We start from the raw sequence: 20490 nt of genomic DNA, 5'->3' as shown, positions 1-20490 counted from the left end.
AAGGGAGTTGAAAAAGAGGAAAAGAGGGTTTAAGGAAGACTTCTTGGAGGAGATGTGCCTTCAGTAAGGATTTGAAGCAAGGCAGAGTAATTGTCAGATGTAGAAGAATAAGAATGTGATCAATCAAAGTAAAATGAGTTAAAATTCCATAATTTAAAAATGGCAACAAAAAAATGAGCAAGTTAAATCCTTTTCGGAGTAGCATCAAAACTCGCTCAGATAGTATTGGCTAAGCACTTTGGAGAGGACAGTAGTGTTAATAGACACAATCCCTGCCCACGAGTAACATACAATCTAGGCAAAGAGACTGAAAAATAAATGAAGATAGGGAAACAACTAAGTTTAAAGATAAGCACAGAAGTACTGTGGGGGGTGGGAGAGCGGTGAGTACTCATGGGCTTAGGAGATGCAGAAGTGCTGCAGTGGCAGTTGTGGAGAGAAACTGCCACGATATCCCCAGCATTTTGTGGGACTTCCAGGGCTCCCGTCTGCGTATCAATCAATGGTATTTATTGAGCGTTTACTGTGTGCAGAGCACTGTATTTAGCGCTTGGGAGTGTACATTATAACAAGAGTTGGTAGAGAAGTTCCCTGCCCACAGTGAGCTTTCAGTCTAGAGGGATGGGGAGGGACCCAGCGGTCTGGCAGAGCTTCTCCCTGCCCTCCGCTCCTGGTGTAGGGCTGAACGGCAGTCATTCATTCAGTCGTATTTATTGAACACTTACTGTGTGCAAACCACTGTATTAAGCATTTGGGAGGGTACAAGACAACAGCGAGTGCAATAAAAAAACAACAGTCTCTGAGGGTGTCTCTTTTCTCCGTTCCAGAAGCACCACGAAGACTTCGAGATGACATCGTTCTGGTTGTCCAATGCCTGTCGCCTCCTCCATTGCCTAAAACAGTACAGCGGAGATGAGGTGAGAACCAGCCCACCTGACCAAAATGTCACTGTGGCTTGATCAATTTAAGGAATGTGTTCTTCTTTCCATGTGAAAGCTCAGTGCCACCTAAATTTTGCTTTCCAGCATTTCATAATAATTATACTACTTGTGGCACTTGCTATGTGCCAAGCACTGTCCTAAGCATGGGGTAATAATAATGATAATGTTGGTATTTGTTAAGCGCTTACTATGTGCCAAGCACAGTTCTAAGCACTGGGGTAGATACAAGGTAATCAGATTGACCCACGTGGGGCTCACAGTCTTCATCCCCATTTTACAGATGAGGTAATAGAGGCATAGAGAAGTGAAGTGACTTTCCCAAGATCACACAACTGACGGGTGGCAGAGGCGGGCTTAGAACCCATGACCTCTGACTCCCAAGCCCGTACTCTTTCCACTAAAGCATGGTGCTTCTAGATACAAGTTAAACCAAGTTGGACACAGTCCCTGTCTCCTATGGGGCTCACACTCTTAATCCCCATTTTACAGATGAGATAACTGAGGCACAGAGAAGTGAATTGATTTTCTACCAGAGCATAAAAGTGACAGAGCCAGGATTAGAACCCAGGTCCTTCTGACTCCCAGGCCTGTACTCTCTCCACTAGGACATGTTGCTTCACTTATTGATGCATTGACTGATTCCCTAATGACAAAGGGCACTGAGCATAACATTGATCCAAGGAAAGAAGGATGATGTTATACCATCTCACCTGTCAGGCCAAGCATTCTGCTACAACAGTCCAGCTTCCCCACCCTGCCTCTAAAACTACCCAGGGAACAAATCCTGAAATTCAAGCATTAAAAAAAATATCAAGACTGATGTTCCAAGGCAGGGTACACTGAAATGCCTTAGGCTGGGAGGTTTTAAAGGGAGAGAAGGGGATCTCTTTGATAGCGAAGGCTGAAATCCAGATGCACAGATGGTTTGGGATTATATTTTGCTGGTGGGTGAGGCCGGGGTGGGTGAAAGGAGGAGAAAGAAAGCATCTGCTGAAACTCTCTGGATCCCTTCTCCCGGACAGGGCTTCATGACCCAGAACACCCCCAAGCAGAACGAACACTGCCTCAAGAACTTTGACCTCACCGAATACCGCCAGGTGCTGAGTGACCTTTCCATCCAGATCTATCAGCAGCTCATCAAGATCGCGGAGGGCATGCTGCAGCCTATGATAGGTAAGCCCCTGGAAACATGATCGATGCTGCTTCCCCTCCGGGCCGGGTCTCAGGGCCCAGCCCCCCCGCATCTCCCTGGATCAAGCACCTGACCTCAGATTGCCCCAGGAGGGGCAAGACATGACGCTTCCCTCCGGCACCCAGCACCGTAGCACTGAGCAAGCGATACTTTTGAGGTCGGACAGAAATCAGTGGGGAAAGAGTAGTCAGTCACCTTGCCCTGGGCCTTCCTTTTCTTCTTATGCACTGCCGATATGTCCTCCCTCCCTCACCTACCCCAGGAAGCCAGGCTGTGCACATCTTCAGCAATCTGTTGGCTGAACAGAAAGTCAAAACAAGGTAATAAGAGAAGGAATGATCTGCCCCAAGGCCCCCTTTGGGTCCCTCTTTAAAGCCAGGACTGGAACCCAGGCCACCAGCTCCCACTCCTATTAGAGTTCAGGGAGATAAACTGCCCAGAGTTGGGGCAACACACCTTAACTTTTCTCTCTCCCTGTAGCAGGATTTGCAGCCATCTGGGAGGTGAGAGATGAGGCAAAGGGAACGATGAGTTCCAGAGGTTAGCTTGGGAACAGAGGTGACAAGAGAAACCCCTAAGCAACAGGTTATGCAAAAGACCACATTGCAAGCTCTTGGTGCTAACCACTTGGTAGAATGCAGAGGAGTTGGTGGACATGGAGTTTACGAGGAGCTTACAATCTACAGCCAGTCTGATGTCAGTCCCCTCTCCCCTTGCCAAGAGTGAAGAGGATTTAAAACCCAGAATGTCTGCAAGTCCAGATCATCTGAGAACAGAGTGCTTCAGTGTACTGCAATGAATATGAATGTTATGAAGATATTTAGCACTTGAATCAAGCATTGTGCGAAATGCTGATATAAGGTAGTTCCTGACCCACAGGGAGCTCCCAGTGTAGGAGAGAGGGAAATCAGTTATTTTATCCCCATTTTACTGAGGAAGGAACTGAGGCATAAAGAGGGTAAGTGACTTGCTCAAGGTTTCCCAACAGGCAAATGGTAGCACCAGAACTAGAACCCAGGTCTCCTGCCTTCCAGGTCCATACTCCTTCCACTAGGCTATGGTGCCTCCCCTTTATGGGAAAGACATAATCTTCTCTGGGATCCATTCACCCCCAATCTGTTTTCATTCCAGTGTCTGCCATGTTGGAAAATGAAAGCATCCAGGGTCTGTCTGGAGTGAAGCCCACAGGCTACAGGAAGCGGTCGTCCAGCATGGTGGATGGGGACAGTTCCTACTGCCTGGATGCCATTATTCGCCAGATGAATTCCTTTCACAGCATCATGTGTGACCAGGGTCTCGACCCCGAGATCATTCAGCAGGTCTTCAAGCAGCTCTTCTACATGATCAATGCTGTGGCCCTCAACAATCTCCTTCTGAGGAAGGATGTCTGTTCGTGGAGCACAGGAATGCAGCTCAGGTACGGGAACGGGGATAAGGAAGGGGGGGTTGGGAAAGGGGGATTCCGGGACACAAATCGAGGTGCCACAGTCAGACACGATCCCTGCAGAGCAGAGTTGGGATAGGGAAATTTGGCAGAGGGCAGCAGCCCCATTGAAAATCCAAGAATGACTCACCGATATCTGCGTGTATAAACACACCCATACAGAAGGGAGATTGGGACCGAAGGGGAAATCGAGTCCCAGCCTTCCGAGGCACTTGAGGCCAGGGAGGAGGAACAATGCAGTGTGAGGGGTTTAGAGGGCAAAGGGGTCTAAATCGATTTACCCTCTGATCCTCCTCAGAGCCTGACACATGAGTCTGTCAATCAATCAATCCATCAGTGGTATTTATTGAATGCTTACTGTGTGCAGAGTACTGCCCTAAGCACTTGGGAAGCAGCATGGCGTAGCGGACAAGGCACAGGCCTGAGATTCAGAAGGTCATGGGTTCTAATCCCGGCTCTGCCACTGGTCTGCTGTGTGGCCTTGGGTCATTTGACTTCTCTGTGCCTCAGCTACCTTATCTGTAAAATGGGGATTAAGACTGTGAGCCCCACGTGGGACAGGAACTGCATCCAACCCGATTTGCTTGTATCCACCCCAGTGCTTAATACATGTCTGGCACAAAGAAGGCTCTTAACAAATATCAAAATTAACGTTATTATTATTACAAAGCAACAGAGTTGATAAACATGATCCTGGACCACAAGGAGCTTTCATTCTATAGGAGGAGACAGACATTAAAATGAATGACAGATAGGGAACTTACACAGTGAGTATCAAAGTGCTTAAGGGGTACAAAGCCAAATACATAAGCGTAGCAGAGGGGTGGGCAGATGCCCCGCAGATGGCTAGGACGGGGGTGTGCATGGCAGCCCAGGCCAGTGAACTGGCTTGGGTCATTTTGTTGCCCCCTCCTAGGCCCTCTACAATGCTGTAGACTATAAGCTCCCTCAAGGCTGTCGGCTCCTTGAAGACAGGGATTGCGTCTACTGACTCGGTTCTATTGTGCTCTCCCAAGTGCTTCATCAGTGCTCAATTAATACCATTGATTGATTGCTGGGGCCCCGTGGGCACTTAATGAGCAATGGGCCTCCAGCACAGCTGGGGCAGGGTGGGCAGGGAAGTGGCCTTCACGCCAGGTCCGGTTCTTGGCACTTCGGGGTTGCCAGGCCGGTGCCTGCAGCTTCACTTTTGTCTCGTGTGAGTGCAGGTACAACATAAGCCAGCTGGAGGAGTGGCTGCGGGGGAAGAACCTCCATCAGAGCGGGGCGGTGCTGACCATGGAGCCCCTGATCCAGGCGGCCCAGCTCCTCCAGCTGAAGAAGAAGACTTCCGAGGACGCCGAGGCCATCTGCTCCCTGTGCACCTCCCTCACCACCCAGCAGGTTTGTTGTTAATTAATAACATAATTGTGGTATTTGTCGAAGACTTACTGGGTGCACTGTACTAAGCTCTGAGGTGTGTTCAGCAAATAAGGTTAGTTACAGTCCCTGACGCACATGGGGCTCACCGTCTTAATCCCCATTTTGTAGATGGGCTAACTGAGACACAGAGAAGCAAAGTGACTTGCCCAAGGTCACACAGCAGACAAGTGGCAGATCTGGGATTAGAACCCATGACATTCTGACTTCCAGGCTTGTGCTCTATCCACTACACCTTGCTACTTCTCACCATGACTCTGACGGCCCAGGGAGGAGGCCAAGGTTGTGGTTCTCAGTTGGGCAGTGGTGACGCTGCATTTGCTCAACCCTGGGTCCTGCGCCTTTAATAATGATGGTATTTGTTAAACGCTTACTATGTGCCAAGTACTGTTCTAAGCGCTGGAGTAGATACAAGGGAATCAGGTTGGACACAGTCCCTGTCCCACTTGGGGCTCACACCCTTCATCCCTATTTTTGCAGATGAGATAACTGAGGCCCAGAGAAGTTAAGTGACTTGCTCCAGGTCACACAACAGACATGTTGTGTCTGACATAATCCCCATTCCTACTGACTCCCAGGCCCGTGCTCTGTCCACTAAGCCACGCTGCTTCTTAGCGACTTCCTGTACCTTGGGTTCCCAAGGGAGGAGTGCCCAGGAAGGAAGAAGGTTTTTTTGTAACTACTGAAGCACTTTTTTGGGCCCCGGAAGCTCATGGTGTTTATAATAGGGTGCCCAACCCAAGGAAGACTTGATCCCCTGAGTTAGGAGCTGTATTAGAATGATTCTCAGCCGTCAGATCATGAAACTCCTCACCATTGGCTTTAAAGCACTCAATCACCTTGCCCCCTCCTACCTCACCTTGCTACTCTCCTACTACGATCCAATCTGCACACTTTGCTCCTCTAATACTAACCTTCTCACTGTGCCTCGATCTTGTCTATCTCACCACCGATCCCTCACCCACATCCTCCCTCTGGCCTGGAATGCCCTCCCTCCTCAAATCTGAATCTGCCACCCCTCTCCTTCTCCCACTCCCCCAGACTCACCGGTAAGGGAGGAGGCGTCGGCTTCCTCCTCTCGCCCCGATGCCACTTCCGCACTATCCCTCCTCCCCCCTCCCTCTCCTTCCCCTCCTTCGAAGCCCATATCATTCGCCTCTACCACCCACTCCAGTTACTTGTCGCCGTCATCTACCACCCTCCCGGTCCCACCTCCAACTTCTTCAACCACCTTGACCCCTTTCTCACCTTCCTCCTCTCCTTCTCTCTGCCCACTCTGATCCTTGGAGACTTCAACATCCATACGGATGTACCCGATGACTCCTCTGCCGCCCGCCTGCTATCCCTCCTCGACTCTGCCGACCTCCTCCTCCACCATACCGCGCCCACTCACCGATTCGGTCACACCCTCGATCTCGTCATCTCCTACCGCTGCACTATCTCCTCCCTCACCGACTCTGAAATCCCTCTCTCTGACCATAACCTTCTCACCTGCCTCATCTCTCACACTCCCTCCCCCTGCAAATCTTCGCTACTGCCCCACAGAGACCTCCGCTCTCTCGATCCCATCCGTCTTTCCAATAGCATCTCGCCTCACCTTGCCACCCTGTCCTCTCTTCCCACTCTCGACGAGCGGGTCTCCGCTCTCAACTCCACCCTCTCTACTCATCTCGACTCTCTCGCCCCCCTTTCCCTCCGCCGCTCTCGCTCCACTAACCCACGGCCCCGGATCACCTCCTCCGTCCGCCTCCTACGCTCCTATGCTCGAGCTGCTGAGCGCTGCTGGCGAAAGTCCAAGCACCAAGCCGACCTCACACACTTCAAATTTATCCTTTCCTGCCTTAACTCTGCCCTCTCCTCCGCCAGGCAAAGCTTCTTCTCCTCCCTCATCGACACCCATGCCCGTCACCCCCGCCGATTGTTCCGGACCTTTAACTCTCTCCTTAGGCCCCCTGTTCCTCCCCCTCCCCCATCTCTCACCCCTAATGATCTGGCCACCTATTTCCTCACGAAAATCAACACGATCAGGTCTGAGCTCCCCAAAGTCACCCCTCCGCCTCTCCCCTCCCCCCCAACAACCCCCTCCCCTACTTTCCCATCCTTCCCTGCAGTATCCTCAGAGGAGATCTCCTCCCTCCTCGCAAGTGCCACCCCCTCCACCTGCGTCTCGGACCCCATTCCCTCTCACCTTCTTAAAACCATCGCCCCTGCCCTCCTCCCTTCCTTAACTTCTATTTTTAACCACTCAATCTCCAAGGGCTCCTTCCCCTCTGCCTTCAAACATGCCCACGTCTCCCCCATCCTAAAAAAACCCGCTCTTGACCCCACTTCCCCCTCCAGTTATCGTCCTATCTCCCTACTACCCTTCCTTTCCAAAATCTTAGAACGAGTCGTCTACAATCGATGCCTAGAATTCCTTAACTCCCATTCTCTCCTAGACCCCCTCCGATCTGGCTTCCGTCCCCTCCGCTCTACCGAGACTGCTCTCTCTAAGGTCACCCATGACCTCCTTCTTGCCAAATCCAATGGCTCCTACTCCATTCTGATCCTCCTTGACCTCTCTGCTGCCTTTGACACTGTCGACCATCCCCTCCTCCTCCATACCTTATCTCACCTTGGCTTCACGGACTCTGTCCTCTCCTGGTTCTCCTCTTACCTCTCTGGCCGATCATTCTCGGTCTCCTACGCTGGAGCCTCCTCCCCCTCCCATCCTTTAACTGTTGGAGTTCCTCAAGGGTCAGTTCTTGGCCCTCTTCTGTTCTCCATTTACACTCACTCCCTCGGTGAACTCATCCGCTCTCACGGCTTTGACTACCATCTCTACGCAGATGACACGCAGATCTACATCTCCGCCCCTGTCCTCTCCCCCTCCCTTCAGGCTCGCATCTCCTCCTGCCTCCGGGACGTCTCCACCTGGATGTCGGCCCGCCACCTAAAACTCAATATGAGCAAGACTGAGCTCCTCATCTTCCCTCCCAAGCCCGGTCCGCTCCCAGACTTCTCCGTCACCGTGGATGGCACGACCATCCTTCCCGTCCCGCAGGCCCGCAATCTCGTTGTCATCCTTGACTCGTCCCTCTCGTTCACCCCACACATCCTATCCGTTACCGAGACCTGCCGGTTTCACCTCTACAATATCGCCAAGATCCGCCCTTTCCTCTCCACCCAAACGGCTACCTTACTATTACGGGCTCTCGTTATATCCCGGCTAGACTACTGTGTCAGCCTTCTCTCTGACCTCCCTTCCTCCTCTCTCGCCCCACTCCGGTCTATTCTTCACTCCGCTGCCCGGCTCATCTTCCCGCAGAAATGATCTGGGCATGTCACTCCCCTTCTTAAACAACTCCAGTGGTTGCCTATCGACCTCCGCTCCAAACAAAAACTCCTCACTCTAGGCTTCAAGGCTCTCCATCACCTTGCCCCTTCCTACCTCTCCTCCCTTCTCTCTTTCTACCGCCCACCCCGCACGCTCCGCTCCTCTGCCGCCCACCTCCTCGCCGTCCCTCGGTCTCGCCTATCCCGCCGTCGACCCCTGGGTCACGTCCTCCCGCGGTCCTGGAACGCCCTCCCTCCTCACCTCCGCCAAACTGATTCTCTTTCCCTCTTCAAAACCTTACTTAAAAATCACCTCCTCCAAGAGGCCTTCCCAGACTGAGCTCCTCTTCCCCCTCTACTCCCTCTGCCATCCCCCCTTTACCTCTCCGCAGCTAAAGCCTCATTTTCCCCTTTTCCCTCTGCTCCTCCACCTCTCCCTTCCCATCCCCACAGCACTGTACTCGTCCGCTCAACTGTATATATTTTCGTTACCCTATTTATTTTGTTAATGAATTGTACATCGCCTTGATTCTATTTAGTTGCCATTGTTTTTACAAGATGTTCTTCCCCTTGACGCTGTTTAGTGCCATTGTTCTTGTCTGTCCGTCTCCCCCGATTAGACTGTAAGCCTGTCAAACGGCAGGGACTGTCTCTATCTGTTGCCGACTTGTTCATCCCAAGCGCTTAGTACAGTGCTCTGCACATAGTAAGCGCTCAATAAATACTATTGAATGAATGAATGAAAACCTTATTGAAAGCACGTCTCCTCCATGCGACCAAGCACGTCTCCTCCATGCGACCTTCCCTAACTAAGCCCCCCTTTCATCTTCTCCCACTCCCTTCTGCGTCTCTCTGACCTGTTCCCTTTATTCATCCCCCCTCCCAGTCCCACAGTACTTAGGGACATATCTGTAATTTATTTATTTATATTGTCTGTCTCCCCCTCTAAACTGTGAGCTCCTTATAGGCAGGGAATGTGTCTGTATTATATTGCACTAACCCAAGTGCTTAGTACAATGATGTGCACCCAGTAAATGTTCAGTAAATATGATTGAATGAATGGATGATAATCGCCACATCCCTCTTACCTTCCTTCACCACATTCCCTAAGCTATGCTACAGTCCCTAGGTTGGACTACATGGCAGTGAGAAAATATCGAGAGAGTCAGCATGATGCTGCTGGGTTTTCATTTTCGCCCTGGTCGGGTGGCCATGTGATGCTGTAAAACAACAGCGGTTTTGTTAAAGGTGTGTTGTTTTGTTACCCACAGATTGTGAAAATCCTAAACCTCTACACTCCCCTGAATGAGTTCGAAGAGCGAGTGACGGTAGCCTTCATACGAACGATTCAGGTGAGTCTTGGAGTCTACGTAACCTTCCTGAAAGGGGAGAGCAGAACCAACTACTAGAATCCAAAGGAAATGCTTTAACTTTTCCCTTTTTTTCTTTGATGATAACATCTTACTTAAACTGTACTGGCAAAGCTGGAAAATCGTTACTTGTCGGACTATCCAACTGCTTAGACAGAAGGCTGACATAGAACCCTGACCAATGCTTTCTCTTTTTTTTGGTATCTGTTAACCACTTACTATGTGCCAGGCACTGTACTAAGTTAGGTTGCTCTGAGTCTCGATTCCCATTTTACAGGTGAAGTAACTGAGACCCAAAGAAGGTAAGTGTCTTGCCCACGGTCACATAACAGACAAGTGGCAGATCTGGGATTAGAACCCAGGTCCTTCTGACTCCCAGGTCTGTGCTCAATCCATTACACCATGCTGCTTCCCCTTGTATTCTCCCGAATGCTGAGGGCAGTGCTCTGCACAGAGTCGGCGTCAATGACTACCATTGACTGATGGATGTTCTCTACGAACAACTCACTGTACTATCTTGTGCACATCAGGACTTTACCAGAGCAGTCTCTCAGACTCAAAATTTCAACAACAGGTCCACTCTAATGATCTGAACCACTTGCCCTCAGACAACTCGGTGAAGCATGGTCTAGTGGGAAAAAGCTCAGGCCTGGGAGTCAGAGGACCCAGGATCCAATCCCAGCTCTGCCTCTTTTCTGATGTGATACCCTGGCCAAGTTATCCAGCTTCTCTGGGCCTATTTCCTCATCTGTAAAATGAAGATTCAGTATCAATCAATCATATTTACTGAGCGCTTGCTGTGTGCAGAGCACTGAACTAAGCACTTGGAAGGGTACAATAGAGTTGGTAGACATGTTCATGTTCATGTTCAGTACATGTTCACCTTCTTACTTAAACTGTGAGAGCCCCACATGGGACAGGGCCTGTGTCTGGCCGGATTATCTTCTATAGGCCCCACTGCTTAGCACAGTGTTTGCCACAGAGTGTTTAGCAAATACCACAGCTGTTGATGTTATTACTGTTAATATTATTATTAGGAATGATATAGGAATAATAATATTATTAGGAATAATGAGTTATCCATTCAGTATATTCTGTTCAGCTCTTCTCATTCAGCATTTCAGTGCCATTATATATATATTTATATATATATTTTATAATATATATATTTGATATGTGGGAAAGTCCTTTCTGCATGTGTTACCATGGACCTGACCCTGTTCAGTTTCATTCTGCCTTGGCCAGTTCTCCAATTTGTATTCTAATCATCAACCAAGGGATGGGTCAAATTCCCACTCTCAGACCATTGGCTGCAAAAAAAAAATGCTTTCAGTGATGCTGTCCAGATCATTTAGGAAAAGGTGAAATAGCACACAGGACTCATGACCAGCTCTCTCTGATTCATCTTAAGATCGTGGAAATTCCTGGTTCAGCTGTGTTATTAAATCATTCTGACCCATTTAATGAACTCTTTCCCTCAAGAGGCAATACAGTTCGGTGGGCTAAACTGGAAGTCAGTAGTGGTAAATTCAAATCCCACGTCTGGCATTCATCATCCAGTTTGGATCTCTCCACCTTGCCATCTCTAAAATGCAGGTGCGCGAAAGGGTATTTCTGGGTGTAATTGAGCACTCTAATGCAACAGAAGCCGAATTGCTCTCCTGGTGATAAATATAGTCTTCCTGAAGGAAAAGCTTCCACTAGGTTACCCTGTTTATTTAATTAAGGTCTCTTAAGATGATTTACCCTGGAGATTCCCAGATTTTCCTTCCTAGATGTGACTCTTATCTGAATTTCAAAGATGACTTCAAGAGGTCTAGGGAGGCAAATGTTCAGGACCGATGGTGACCTATCCTAGTTCAAAACGTCTCGAAGACTTTTCTGGGTTTTAATCAACCATCCAGTCCTGAAGTTCTTTCTCTCCTCTCACCTAACCTTACTTGCTTTCTCTGACTTTTAAGCCCATTTCACCTCTTGGGCTCTCTGAGCAAATGAAGCAGAACTGATCCACCCCATCCTCCTGGCATCCTTCATATACTAACAGACTGTTAAGTCTCCTTTTCTCCTCTAGGTTTCTTGCACCAGCCATATATGTAATGCAAAATGTTACTCCTGCATTTGGCCACAAATTTAAAGGAATCAATTATATTTATTGAGTGTTTACTATGTGCAGAGCACTGAACTGAGAGCTCGGGAGAGTGCAATAAAACAGTTGGTAGGCATGTTCCCTGCCCACAATTAGCTTACAGTCTAAAAGACACTGTAAAGCAAAACACAAGTAGCATGGAAAATGATTGACTTGTCCTCTCCTCCTTGTCTCCCGCCCTCCTCTTCCTCCTCTTAGGCACAGCTTCAGGAGCGAAAAGACCCTCCGCAACTGCTTTTAGACTTCAAGCACATGTTCCCAGTCTTGTTTCCTTTCAACCCGTCATCCCTGACCATGGACTCTATTCACATCCCAGCTTCTCTCAACCTAGAATTTCTCAACGAGGTTTGAAGACAAAGGCTGCCAACCTCAGCTCCAGCCTCAATGAGTTAAGCAAAAACAAAATGAATTTAAGGATCTTTATTTTAATGCGGTAAATATGGACCAAATCAGATTTTTCAAGAAACCCTACATGCTGAACCGTGCAGTATAAGAAGACACTGGTCTTCAATGTGATTTTTTTTCTTGATAGCCTGCAGCTCAGAATAAGAATACTTGAAATACAGAAGTTTTTTGATGTGTTTTTTTTAATGGTTTGATTTCAGACTAAATGCAGTCTATAGCTATGTAAGAATGTCTCCCCATGTCAGGGAGAGCTAATCCTGTCCAGGGGAAGCTGATAGAGTTTTATTCACAGCTTCATCCACATAAACGTCAAACCAACTGCAAAATAAGGCATTTAATCTGCCTTCAGAGGGCTTCTAAGAATTGAAGACATTATGTTCTTGGCACAAATTGAGATTTCCACAGGGAGAAGAGTCAGTTGTAAACAGTTGTTGCCCTGAGTGGTGTGTAGTGAGTTATACTATTGGGAATGGAAGGATTATTTGGAAAGGTCCTCCAAATTCCCGCAATGCACTTGTGCATCTATCCCAATCTCAGTGATGATGGCACTGATGTTGGCATCTGTTCTTTTCCCCTAGTCCTTAGTGTTTTGCTGATTGTTGCTTCCTGGAGCATCAGTTTCTGAGAAGGACCCTACTTAGCCTCCTTTTATACAGACCTGTAGATTTATGGAAAGAGCGAGTGACTTTAAAGATGCTGTCCTCTGGTAAATTCAGACTGCTCAGTTAAGAGGTAGGAGAGCTTGCTGTGTACCTAGATTTAATCCATGTTGCATGTGTCCAGACTAGAGGCCTTTACGTAGGTAATTCACAGAGACTGAAAGTTGACGAAGAGCAGTGACAGGAGTAGCATCCAGTTTTTGACTGGCAGCAGTGAAAACCAAAAACACTATCACCCTTCTTAAAGGTGAAATGCCTCATGGGTCCAGAAAGCAAGTAAGTGATATTTCATTATCAAATAAATAACCTAGGGTGATTCAAACTCAGAAAAACAAACAGCAACTTCTTCTTGAGATCAAAAGGTATTTTTGGAATGTAAGAATGTGATTTGTACAAATCGAACGTAATGTCTAGCTTATGAAAAGCCACAAATCAAAGATAATTTGGGGTTTTAGCAATTCCCCTAGCGAGAATGAAAGGATGTTGGGGGTGGGGAGAGAGGAACTTGCCATGTTCAACACTGATTCTATGAATGTACACGTCTAGTTGCAAAAGTGTAAGATGGTAGTGTTTAACTACGGGTTGGTATTTCTCAGAAGTCAGTGTCTATTTTAAAACACTCCAGTGTCATTATGTACTTTGCACTGGCTCTCTTGAGGCTTTTACCATTAAAATCACTATTTGGAAATAGAAGAAGAAAACGATTAGCGTTGCCAAGGACGAGAAGTTAAGCCAGGACACCTGGGCATGATGGCAAGAGGGCAGTAGTGACTCTGCAAAGTCCTGGGGTGCCCCCTCCTTCCCCCCCTCTCCTCCCCATGACCCCAGTTCTCCTTCCCAGTAGCCCAGGTATTCCTGGAAGTTGGGACTGGGAATAAGAGCAATGATGCCCAACCCCAACCTCACCCTGTCCTGCTCCCTGCCTGACTTGGCCAAATGGCCACAGTGCAAAGTTCTCTCCTGCTGCTTCCCTCATGTCAACCTTTCCTAGCCCCGCCTCCGGCCCTTGCCCTCCTCTCCCTCTGAGTCTGACTCTTGTCTGGCAGCCATCACAGCAGCCCCTTGGGCGTGCAGTGGGGTCCCCAAACCCAGTTAGCGTGTCACTTTTGGCTAGGACCTCCTCTACCTCTGAGCCAAACATGTTACCTTGGGTGTAGACCTTTGTGTCTGGCAACCAATCTTATTTGGTTCCAAAGGACGGTCCGCCAACAGTCATTTATATGGCCGCCTCCAGCCGCTCAAGGACCCTGAAAATAATTGTGTTGCACTTTATTGGGAAGTTTTAATCTTCCTTCTCCTGCAAGGAATATCTTTAAACCTCTATATAACCAGATGAGTTGAAAAGCAGACTATTCAAAAGGACACTTTGAATGAAAAAGTAGCCGTATAAATACAAATACTCTCCCCAGCTGTCCTTACGCATCATTTATCCCAGTAATGCCCCCGGGCTTTGCAGGTTCCTTAACTTCTGCTTGATGACTGCCCCTGCCAAGGATATGTAGAATGAATGGCTTATAGATTATCTATCCCAGGTGTAAAACTGGAGCTCAGATTCATCATGGGATAAAAGTCTTTCACTGGAGCTGTAAAGAACTTAATTTATGTGTATAATTTAAAAAGTGCTTTTCAAGGAGGGTAAGAATAGTAATACATAAGAATAGGTTATTTAACATTTGGGTCTGTAATGCTGTATTTAACTTATCCACTTAGTCACTGTTTGGAAGGGGAATCTTTAGAGAAAATCTTCAATGTACAAAAACTTTATGATATCATTATTTTATTCTTGGAGGGGTTTTTTTAGGCTAATTCAGTTAGACACACCCTCATGCCTATTTCAAGTCCATGAAAATCAGGAATGGCATTTTGATTTGTAGAACTTAGACCGATATGAAATTATAACTTTGCGAATACCTTATCTCAGAGACCTAGCTTTATTTTTAAATTATTTATCATTAAGTTGAGCACTTTTCCCACTATGTGCCTTCAGCTGTTACTAAGGTAACTGACTTCTCAAACACTATTTCTCTGACGGAAATGTTACTGTGGGAAGAATATTAATAGCATCCCAGTGGGCTTATAATTTTTCCATTGAAACATTACACTGAACTCTTTCTAGAAATCACAGAGGCAGCAAAATATTTACAGATCACATGACTCCTTTATTACTTTTTTTTTAAAGTAAGTATTATGTGGGAGCTACCTACTCTCCTCCCCGCCAACCCCCAAAAGATCATTCAGCATCTCCCTCCTGCAACTGGTGATCATTCACATTTGCAAATGCATGCATCGGGTCTGAGGTCTCACTCCGCAGCCACTCCGCAGCTTTATTACGGCACTTCTGGGCACAGGCAGGATACAGTTTTTTTTTATGGGAGTCTCTTTTTGTCTTTCCTTGATGCGCATGTCTGTACCTGCTCCTTTTGATCTGCCACAGCTGCAGTTTTATAGTTGTTTCTAAGGAAATCGGGAGCTTGGCAAGTCAACCACCACCATCTACAATCCTCAAGCTTTAGCTCAGAGGCCCGGATCACACTTTTTGAAAGGTGGCACTGCCGTCAAATCCTTTAGCATTCAACAATACATGGCCAATCTAGCCCATTTCATTAGGGTGAACGATACACTGCACCCATTTATTCACGATTGACTGGATATTGATATCGACTTGATATTGTGGTCACAGAGTAGCGGATAACTGACAACAATACACTTTTGGCTACTAAATCTGCCCCTGTAGAGTCCTGTTCTCCTCATCCGGGTAGAACCTCTCGGTAAGTGCTTTACCTCTGCCAAGGGTACCGATATAAGCCAGAATTTCTAGTATAAGTGAACAACCCGGATCGTTTCATTCACTTCTCTCCTATCCCTGATGCTACATTGGCCAAAGAAAAGAAATTCTGACCCAGCACAGGAATTAATACCCCAGAAAATAAATCGCAAGGATCATTCTTACACTCTTTTTTTTTAATAAAAAGCCAAAAGAGCAATTTTTTTTCCTCCTTCAGTATACATGCTAGCAAAGAGGATTCATCTGAAATAGCACACTCGGAAAATAATGTAGTGTTATGGCACCAGCCCATCCAGATTCTGGGGTAACATTGCCACCTATTGATATATAGAAGGTTACAACCTTTCTAAAGAAGTTTGAATCAGGCTGGGGTGGGGGAATCTAATATTCTAGCTGAAACACTACTGATGAAAAGAAAAATATTTTTCCATTTTAAACCGATCTGTAAACTACACCTTTGTTTATAGGAAAATGCTTGTAATAGTCGCTGTAATATTCAGCTGTGGAAAAAAAAATTTGTGAAATAAATACTTTTGAATAAATGAGGTGGTGTTTAACTCTCAATACAATCCAGGATTCTTTCCAGTGAATTTTGGCTAGAAAGACTGTAGGTAGTTGTGGGCAGGGAATGTGTCTGTTTATTGATATATTGTACTCTCCCAAGTGCTTAGTATAGTGCTTTGCACACAGTAAGTACTCAACAAATACAAGTGAATGAAAGGGTGGGAAACATACGTCTTAGGGAAACAAATCAAGGGTTCGTGTTTCCAAATTTGAATCCTTCTCATCAAAGAGCAGCTATTGTGCCTCATTCAGCCAGAGTCAACCTTTTTCTCCCCCTGGCACTGACAGGACTGTTTTTGGTTGAATCGGGTAATGTGGCAGAGGAAAGTAGTTCGGGGTGGAAGGGGGAGTGGGAGGGGAAAAAGGATCGTTGTTCAAAAGAGTGCGACAGAATCCTCAGCAGAGAACCGAGGGCACTGAACAGGGGCCTTGTATCTGCACAAGTTAAACAGATGAGGTCCTCCATTTTTAAGCCTTGACTATCTAAGGCAGATCACATGAGACAGTATGGTCTAGTGGAAAGGGTTGGGAATCAGAGGACCTGGGATCTAATCCTGGCAGTTAATAATAATAATTTTGGTATTTGTTAAGCACTTATGAAATGTCAAGCACTGACTGTACTAAGCACTGGGGTAGATAGATAGTCACATCCCACATGGTAGGAGGGAGAACAGGTATGGAATCCCCATTTTGCAAATGAGGAAGCTGAGGCATAGAAAAGTTAAGTGACTTGCCCAAGGTGACACAGTAGATCCGTAGTGGAGCCGGGATTAGAACTCAGCTCCTCTGACTCTCACGCCTGTGCTCTTTCCACTAGGCCATGCTGCTTCTGTCATGCGACCTTGGACAAGTCACTTAATTTCTCTGTGCCTGTTTCCTCATCTATAAAATGGGGATTAAATTTCTATTCTCCTACTGAAACTATGAGATCCATGGGGGACAGGAACTGTATCTGACCAGATTATTTTGTACCAGCCCCAGAAATGAGTGCAATCCTTGGCACATAGTAAGTGCTTAATAAATACCCACCATTATCATTATTATTACATGGTTTCAGGCAATTAACACGGTGTTGGTATGTTTAGTATTAAGTTTTAGTATTCAGTTCTGTCCTAACAAGTATTTCCATTATGTAATTAAGGAACGGGCAGGAAAGAGTCTTCTGACAAGCCTGCTTGGGCCCGGTGTGCTACGTTTTTTAAAAGGATCTGCTTGTGCACAGGCAAAATGGAGTCAGGAGGGGTGAGTACTTCAGTGTGACTTTACCTCAGCGTGTCGCAGTGGAAAAAGCGTGGGCTTGGGAGTCAGAGGTCATGGGTTCGAACCCTGGCTCTGCCACTTGTCAGCTGTGTGACTATGGGCAAGTCATTTAACTTCTCTGTGCTTCAGTTAGGTCATCTGTAAAATGGGGATGAAGACTGTGAGCCTCACGTGGGACAACCTGATTACCCTGTATCTACCCCAGCGCTTAGAACAGTGCTCTGCACATAGTAAGCGCTTAACAAATACCAACATTATTATTATCTTAATGCGAAAACTCCAAGGCTTAGTGGATAGAGCACAGGTTTGATAGTCGGAAGGACGTGGGTAGATACAAGCTTATCAGGTTAGACACAGTCCCCATTCGACATGAGCCTCGCAGTCTCATTCCCCATTTTACAGATGGGGAAACTGATTTCCAGAGTGATTTGCCCAAGGTCACACAGCAGACAAGTGATGGAGCAGGGATTAGAACCCAGGTCCTTCTGACTCTCAGGCCTGTGCTCTATTCACGAGGCAACAATTCACAAGGCACTCCCTGTTTTTCATGCAATTGTATGTCAATCATATTTATTGAGCGTTTACTGTGTGCAAAGCACTGTACTAAGTTTTTTGAAAGACCTAGGAGTTAACACTGGGGATTAAGACTGTGAGCCCTATATGGGACATGGACTGTGTGCAACCTGATTAGCTTGTATCTACCCCAGTACTTAGTACAGTGCCTGGCACATGGAGCTTTACAAATACCATTTTAAAAAATCCTTTAACATTATAATAATGATTACTATGGTATTTATTAAGAGACTACTGTATACCAAGCATTGCATTTAGCACTGAGGTAGAGACAAGATATCAACATGTGGCCCACAGTCTGAGGGAGGGAGAACAAGTATCGTATCCCCATTTTACAGATAGGGAAACTGAGGCACAGAGAGAGAGAAAGTGACTCGCCCAAGATCACATAGAGTTATTAAGAGGTCCTGAACTAGAACCTGAGTCTCCTTGTCCTGTGTCTTTTCCACTAGGCCATACTGCCTCCAACTCTGAGTTTCAAGGAACAGGAAAAGTGGAAATGTTACTTGGAATACCTCAGTTTACCTGGCAAGTAGTTAAAGTAGTAGGAAATCATATTGTGAAGGCAGGGATGGAGCAGAGTTTTACTTTGGGGGCTGAGGGGGTGCGGTTAGGTAATCCTACGCTGCAGAGGGTTGGCGGAGTGGAGCACAGAGCTCAGCCTCCATCGAGCCGAAGCCCCTGAGCATCACTTGATTCTTCTTCCAGACTGTCTCAACATGGACTCCAACATCAGCTTACCAGGTGTCTCCCACCTGGGCTCATCGGGAACTGGCTATAGTGGGAACCACATCCAGCCCAAAGGGATCCCTAGGCCCCCTGGCTTCTGGCCAGGAAAATCTCATAGTGGAGAAAACAAACACAAAAGGTGCCCTCCCCTATTGGCTTTAACCCCTGCCCCAGCTTCTGGCACCCAAGGAGGAGTCACCCCCTAAAGTGGCACGATCAGCCGCTCCATGTTTCAGGGGTCCCGCTTGAGCCCTGGGCCGCATATTTACCAATTCTGGAAAACACTGCTCCTGTGCCCAGCTGGATGTGGGGATGGCAAGAAACAGCAGCGGTGACTTGGTAAGTTGTCCCTGGGCTTGAGCCTGTGTGTGTGTGTGCGTTCATGACCCCTGCCCTCTGTACCCATTGCCCTTTCCTACCTTTTGGCCCCATCCCTGGACAGTCTCCCAGGGCTGTATTTTGACCTGCAAATTTGAGGACAGGGCCCTGTCCCATAAAGTTATATAAGAAGTTCATTATTCTAGCAAAGAACTAAGCAGTACTACTTTTGGGATGATAAAATGTGCAGTCATCATACCTCAGTCATGGACATTATGTGTTGGGGAAATTTCATCCATCAATTTTTTTTTTTTGCTATTTAGAAGTTCCTCATAATATGCAGCCCTAAACTGTTTTAGGATTTTTAGCTTGTTTTAAACCCAACATGGGCGCTGGCCCATTTTGAGCTCCCCCAAATCTTGCCATCTGACCCAAATCTTGCCATCTGACCCATCTCAGAGTATGAGGGGGCCCAGATCTGGCTGTTACAAGGCTTTTCTACTCTCGGACCCCCCTCAGAGGTGGCCTTTTGGTGGGGGTGGGGGATACAGGAAAGCAGCATTCTTAAAGCTCTTCTCGCCAGACCTCTAGAAATAGGCTGTTCTATTATTGTTCAGGAGAGTGAATGTCAATTTACTGTGCATCTAGAAGGCTGTGGTACCGTCTTCCCAAGGGTCCCCTCTCAGGGTCGCACCTGGAGAGTTTCCAGTCCTCTACCAGTCTCGACTACGGGAGGGAGAGTCAAGCAGAAGCCTGTCCATTCCATTCCTAGCTTGGCCAGTGGCTAGCGAATGAAAGGCCATCTTCTACAAGTCAAAACTCACCCGTGCTGGGCAGCAGCGGCATGGGAGAGAATCAAGGGTGGAGACTTAAGTTTACTGCACCGAAGGAAGCAGTGAACAGTGCTCGGCACATAGTAAGCACTTAACAAATGCCAACAAAAAAAAAATGGTAAACTACTTCTGTATTTTTACCAAGAACACTCTGTGGATATGCTACCAGAATGACTGCAGATGGAGGTGGGGCGTTCTGGGAGAGATGTGTCCATGGCACTGTTATGGGTCAGAGACGACTTGACAGCATAAGACAACTTCCCAGGGCAATACAGGCTAGGAAAAGCAAATGACATCCCAAGGCTGTTTGGTGAGTACAAATTCAGCTAGAAGGATGTAGCGTTTTACAGGGTATTTCTACCCAGATAATGGTATTGGTCTTGGTTTTACCATCACAACATCACTAAAATCCATCCTTTTCTCTTCATTCAAACTGCTACTAGGTTGATCCAAGCACTGACCTTTTCCTGCCTCGATTTCTGCCTCAGCCTCTTCGCTGACCTCCCTGCCTCCTGTCTCTCCCCACTCCTGTCCTTA

The 20490-nt window shown here is 47.1% G+C and overlaps 1 protein-coding gene and 1 non-coding gene across 4 annotated transcripts in view; both read left to right on the top strand.

Annotated features, from left to right (window-relative positions):
- The window catches only part of MYO5B (myosin VB), a 360820-nt gene extending 344599 nt beyond the window's left edge, over nt 1-16221 (top strand). For all 3 annotated transcript variants that reach the window (XM_039911492.1, XM_029060231.2, XM_029060229.2), the window contains 6 exons: nt 828-917; nt 1964-2114; nt 3265-3550; nt 4786-4960; nt 9583-9663; nt 12026-16221. In XM_039911492.1, the coding sequence (XP_039767426.1) occupies nt 828-917; nt 1964-2114; nt 3265-3550; nt 4786-4960; nt 9583-9663; nt 12026-12178 (936 nt within the window). In that variant the 3' untranslated portion in view covers nt 12179-16221. The remainder of the gene's footprint in view (nt 1-827; nt 918-1963; nt 2115-3264; nt 3551-4785; nt 4961-9582; nt 9664-12025) is intronic.
- Nucleotides 16222-19796: 3575 nt separating this feature from the next.
- LOC114810937 lies at nt 19797-19934 on the top strand. Its single transcript, XR_003758626.1, has one exon. It is a non-coding gene; the product is annotated as a small nucleolar RNA SNORA7 (small nucleolar RNA).
- Nucleotides 19935-20490: the final 556 nt, after the last annotated feature.

Source organism: Ornithorhynchus anatinus, chromosome 3 (genome assembly GCF_004115215.2).
Source record: "Ornithorhynchus anatinus isolate Pmale09 chromosome 3, mOrnAna1.pri.v4, whole genome shotgun sequence".
Lineage (NCBI taxonomy): Eukaryota > Metazoa > Chordata > Mammalia > Monotremata > Ornithorhynchidae > Ornithorhynchus > Ornithorhynchus anatinus.
This window is presented reverse-complemented; position numbering and strand designations above follow the sequence as displayed.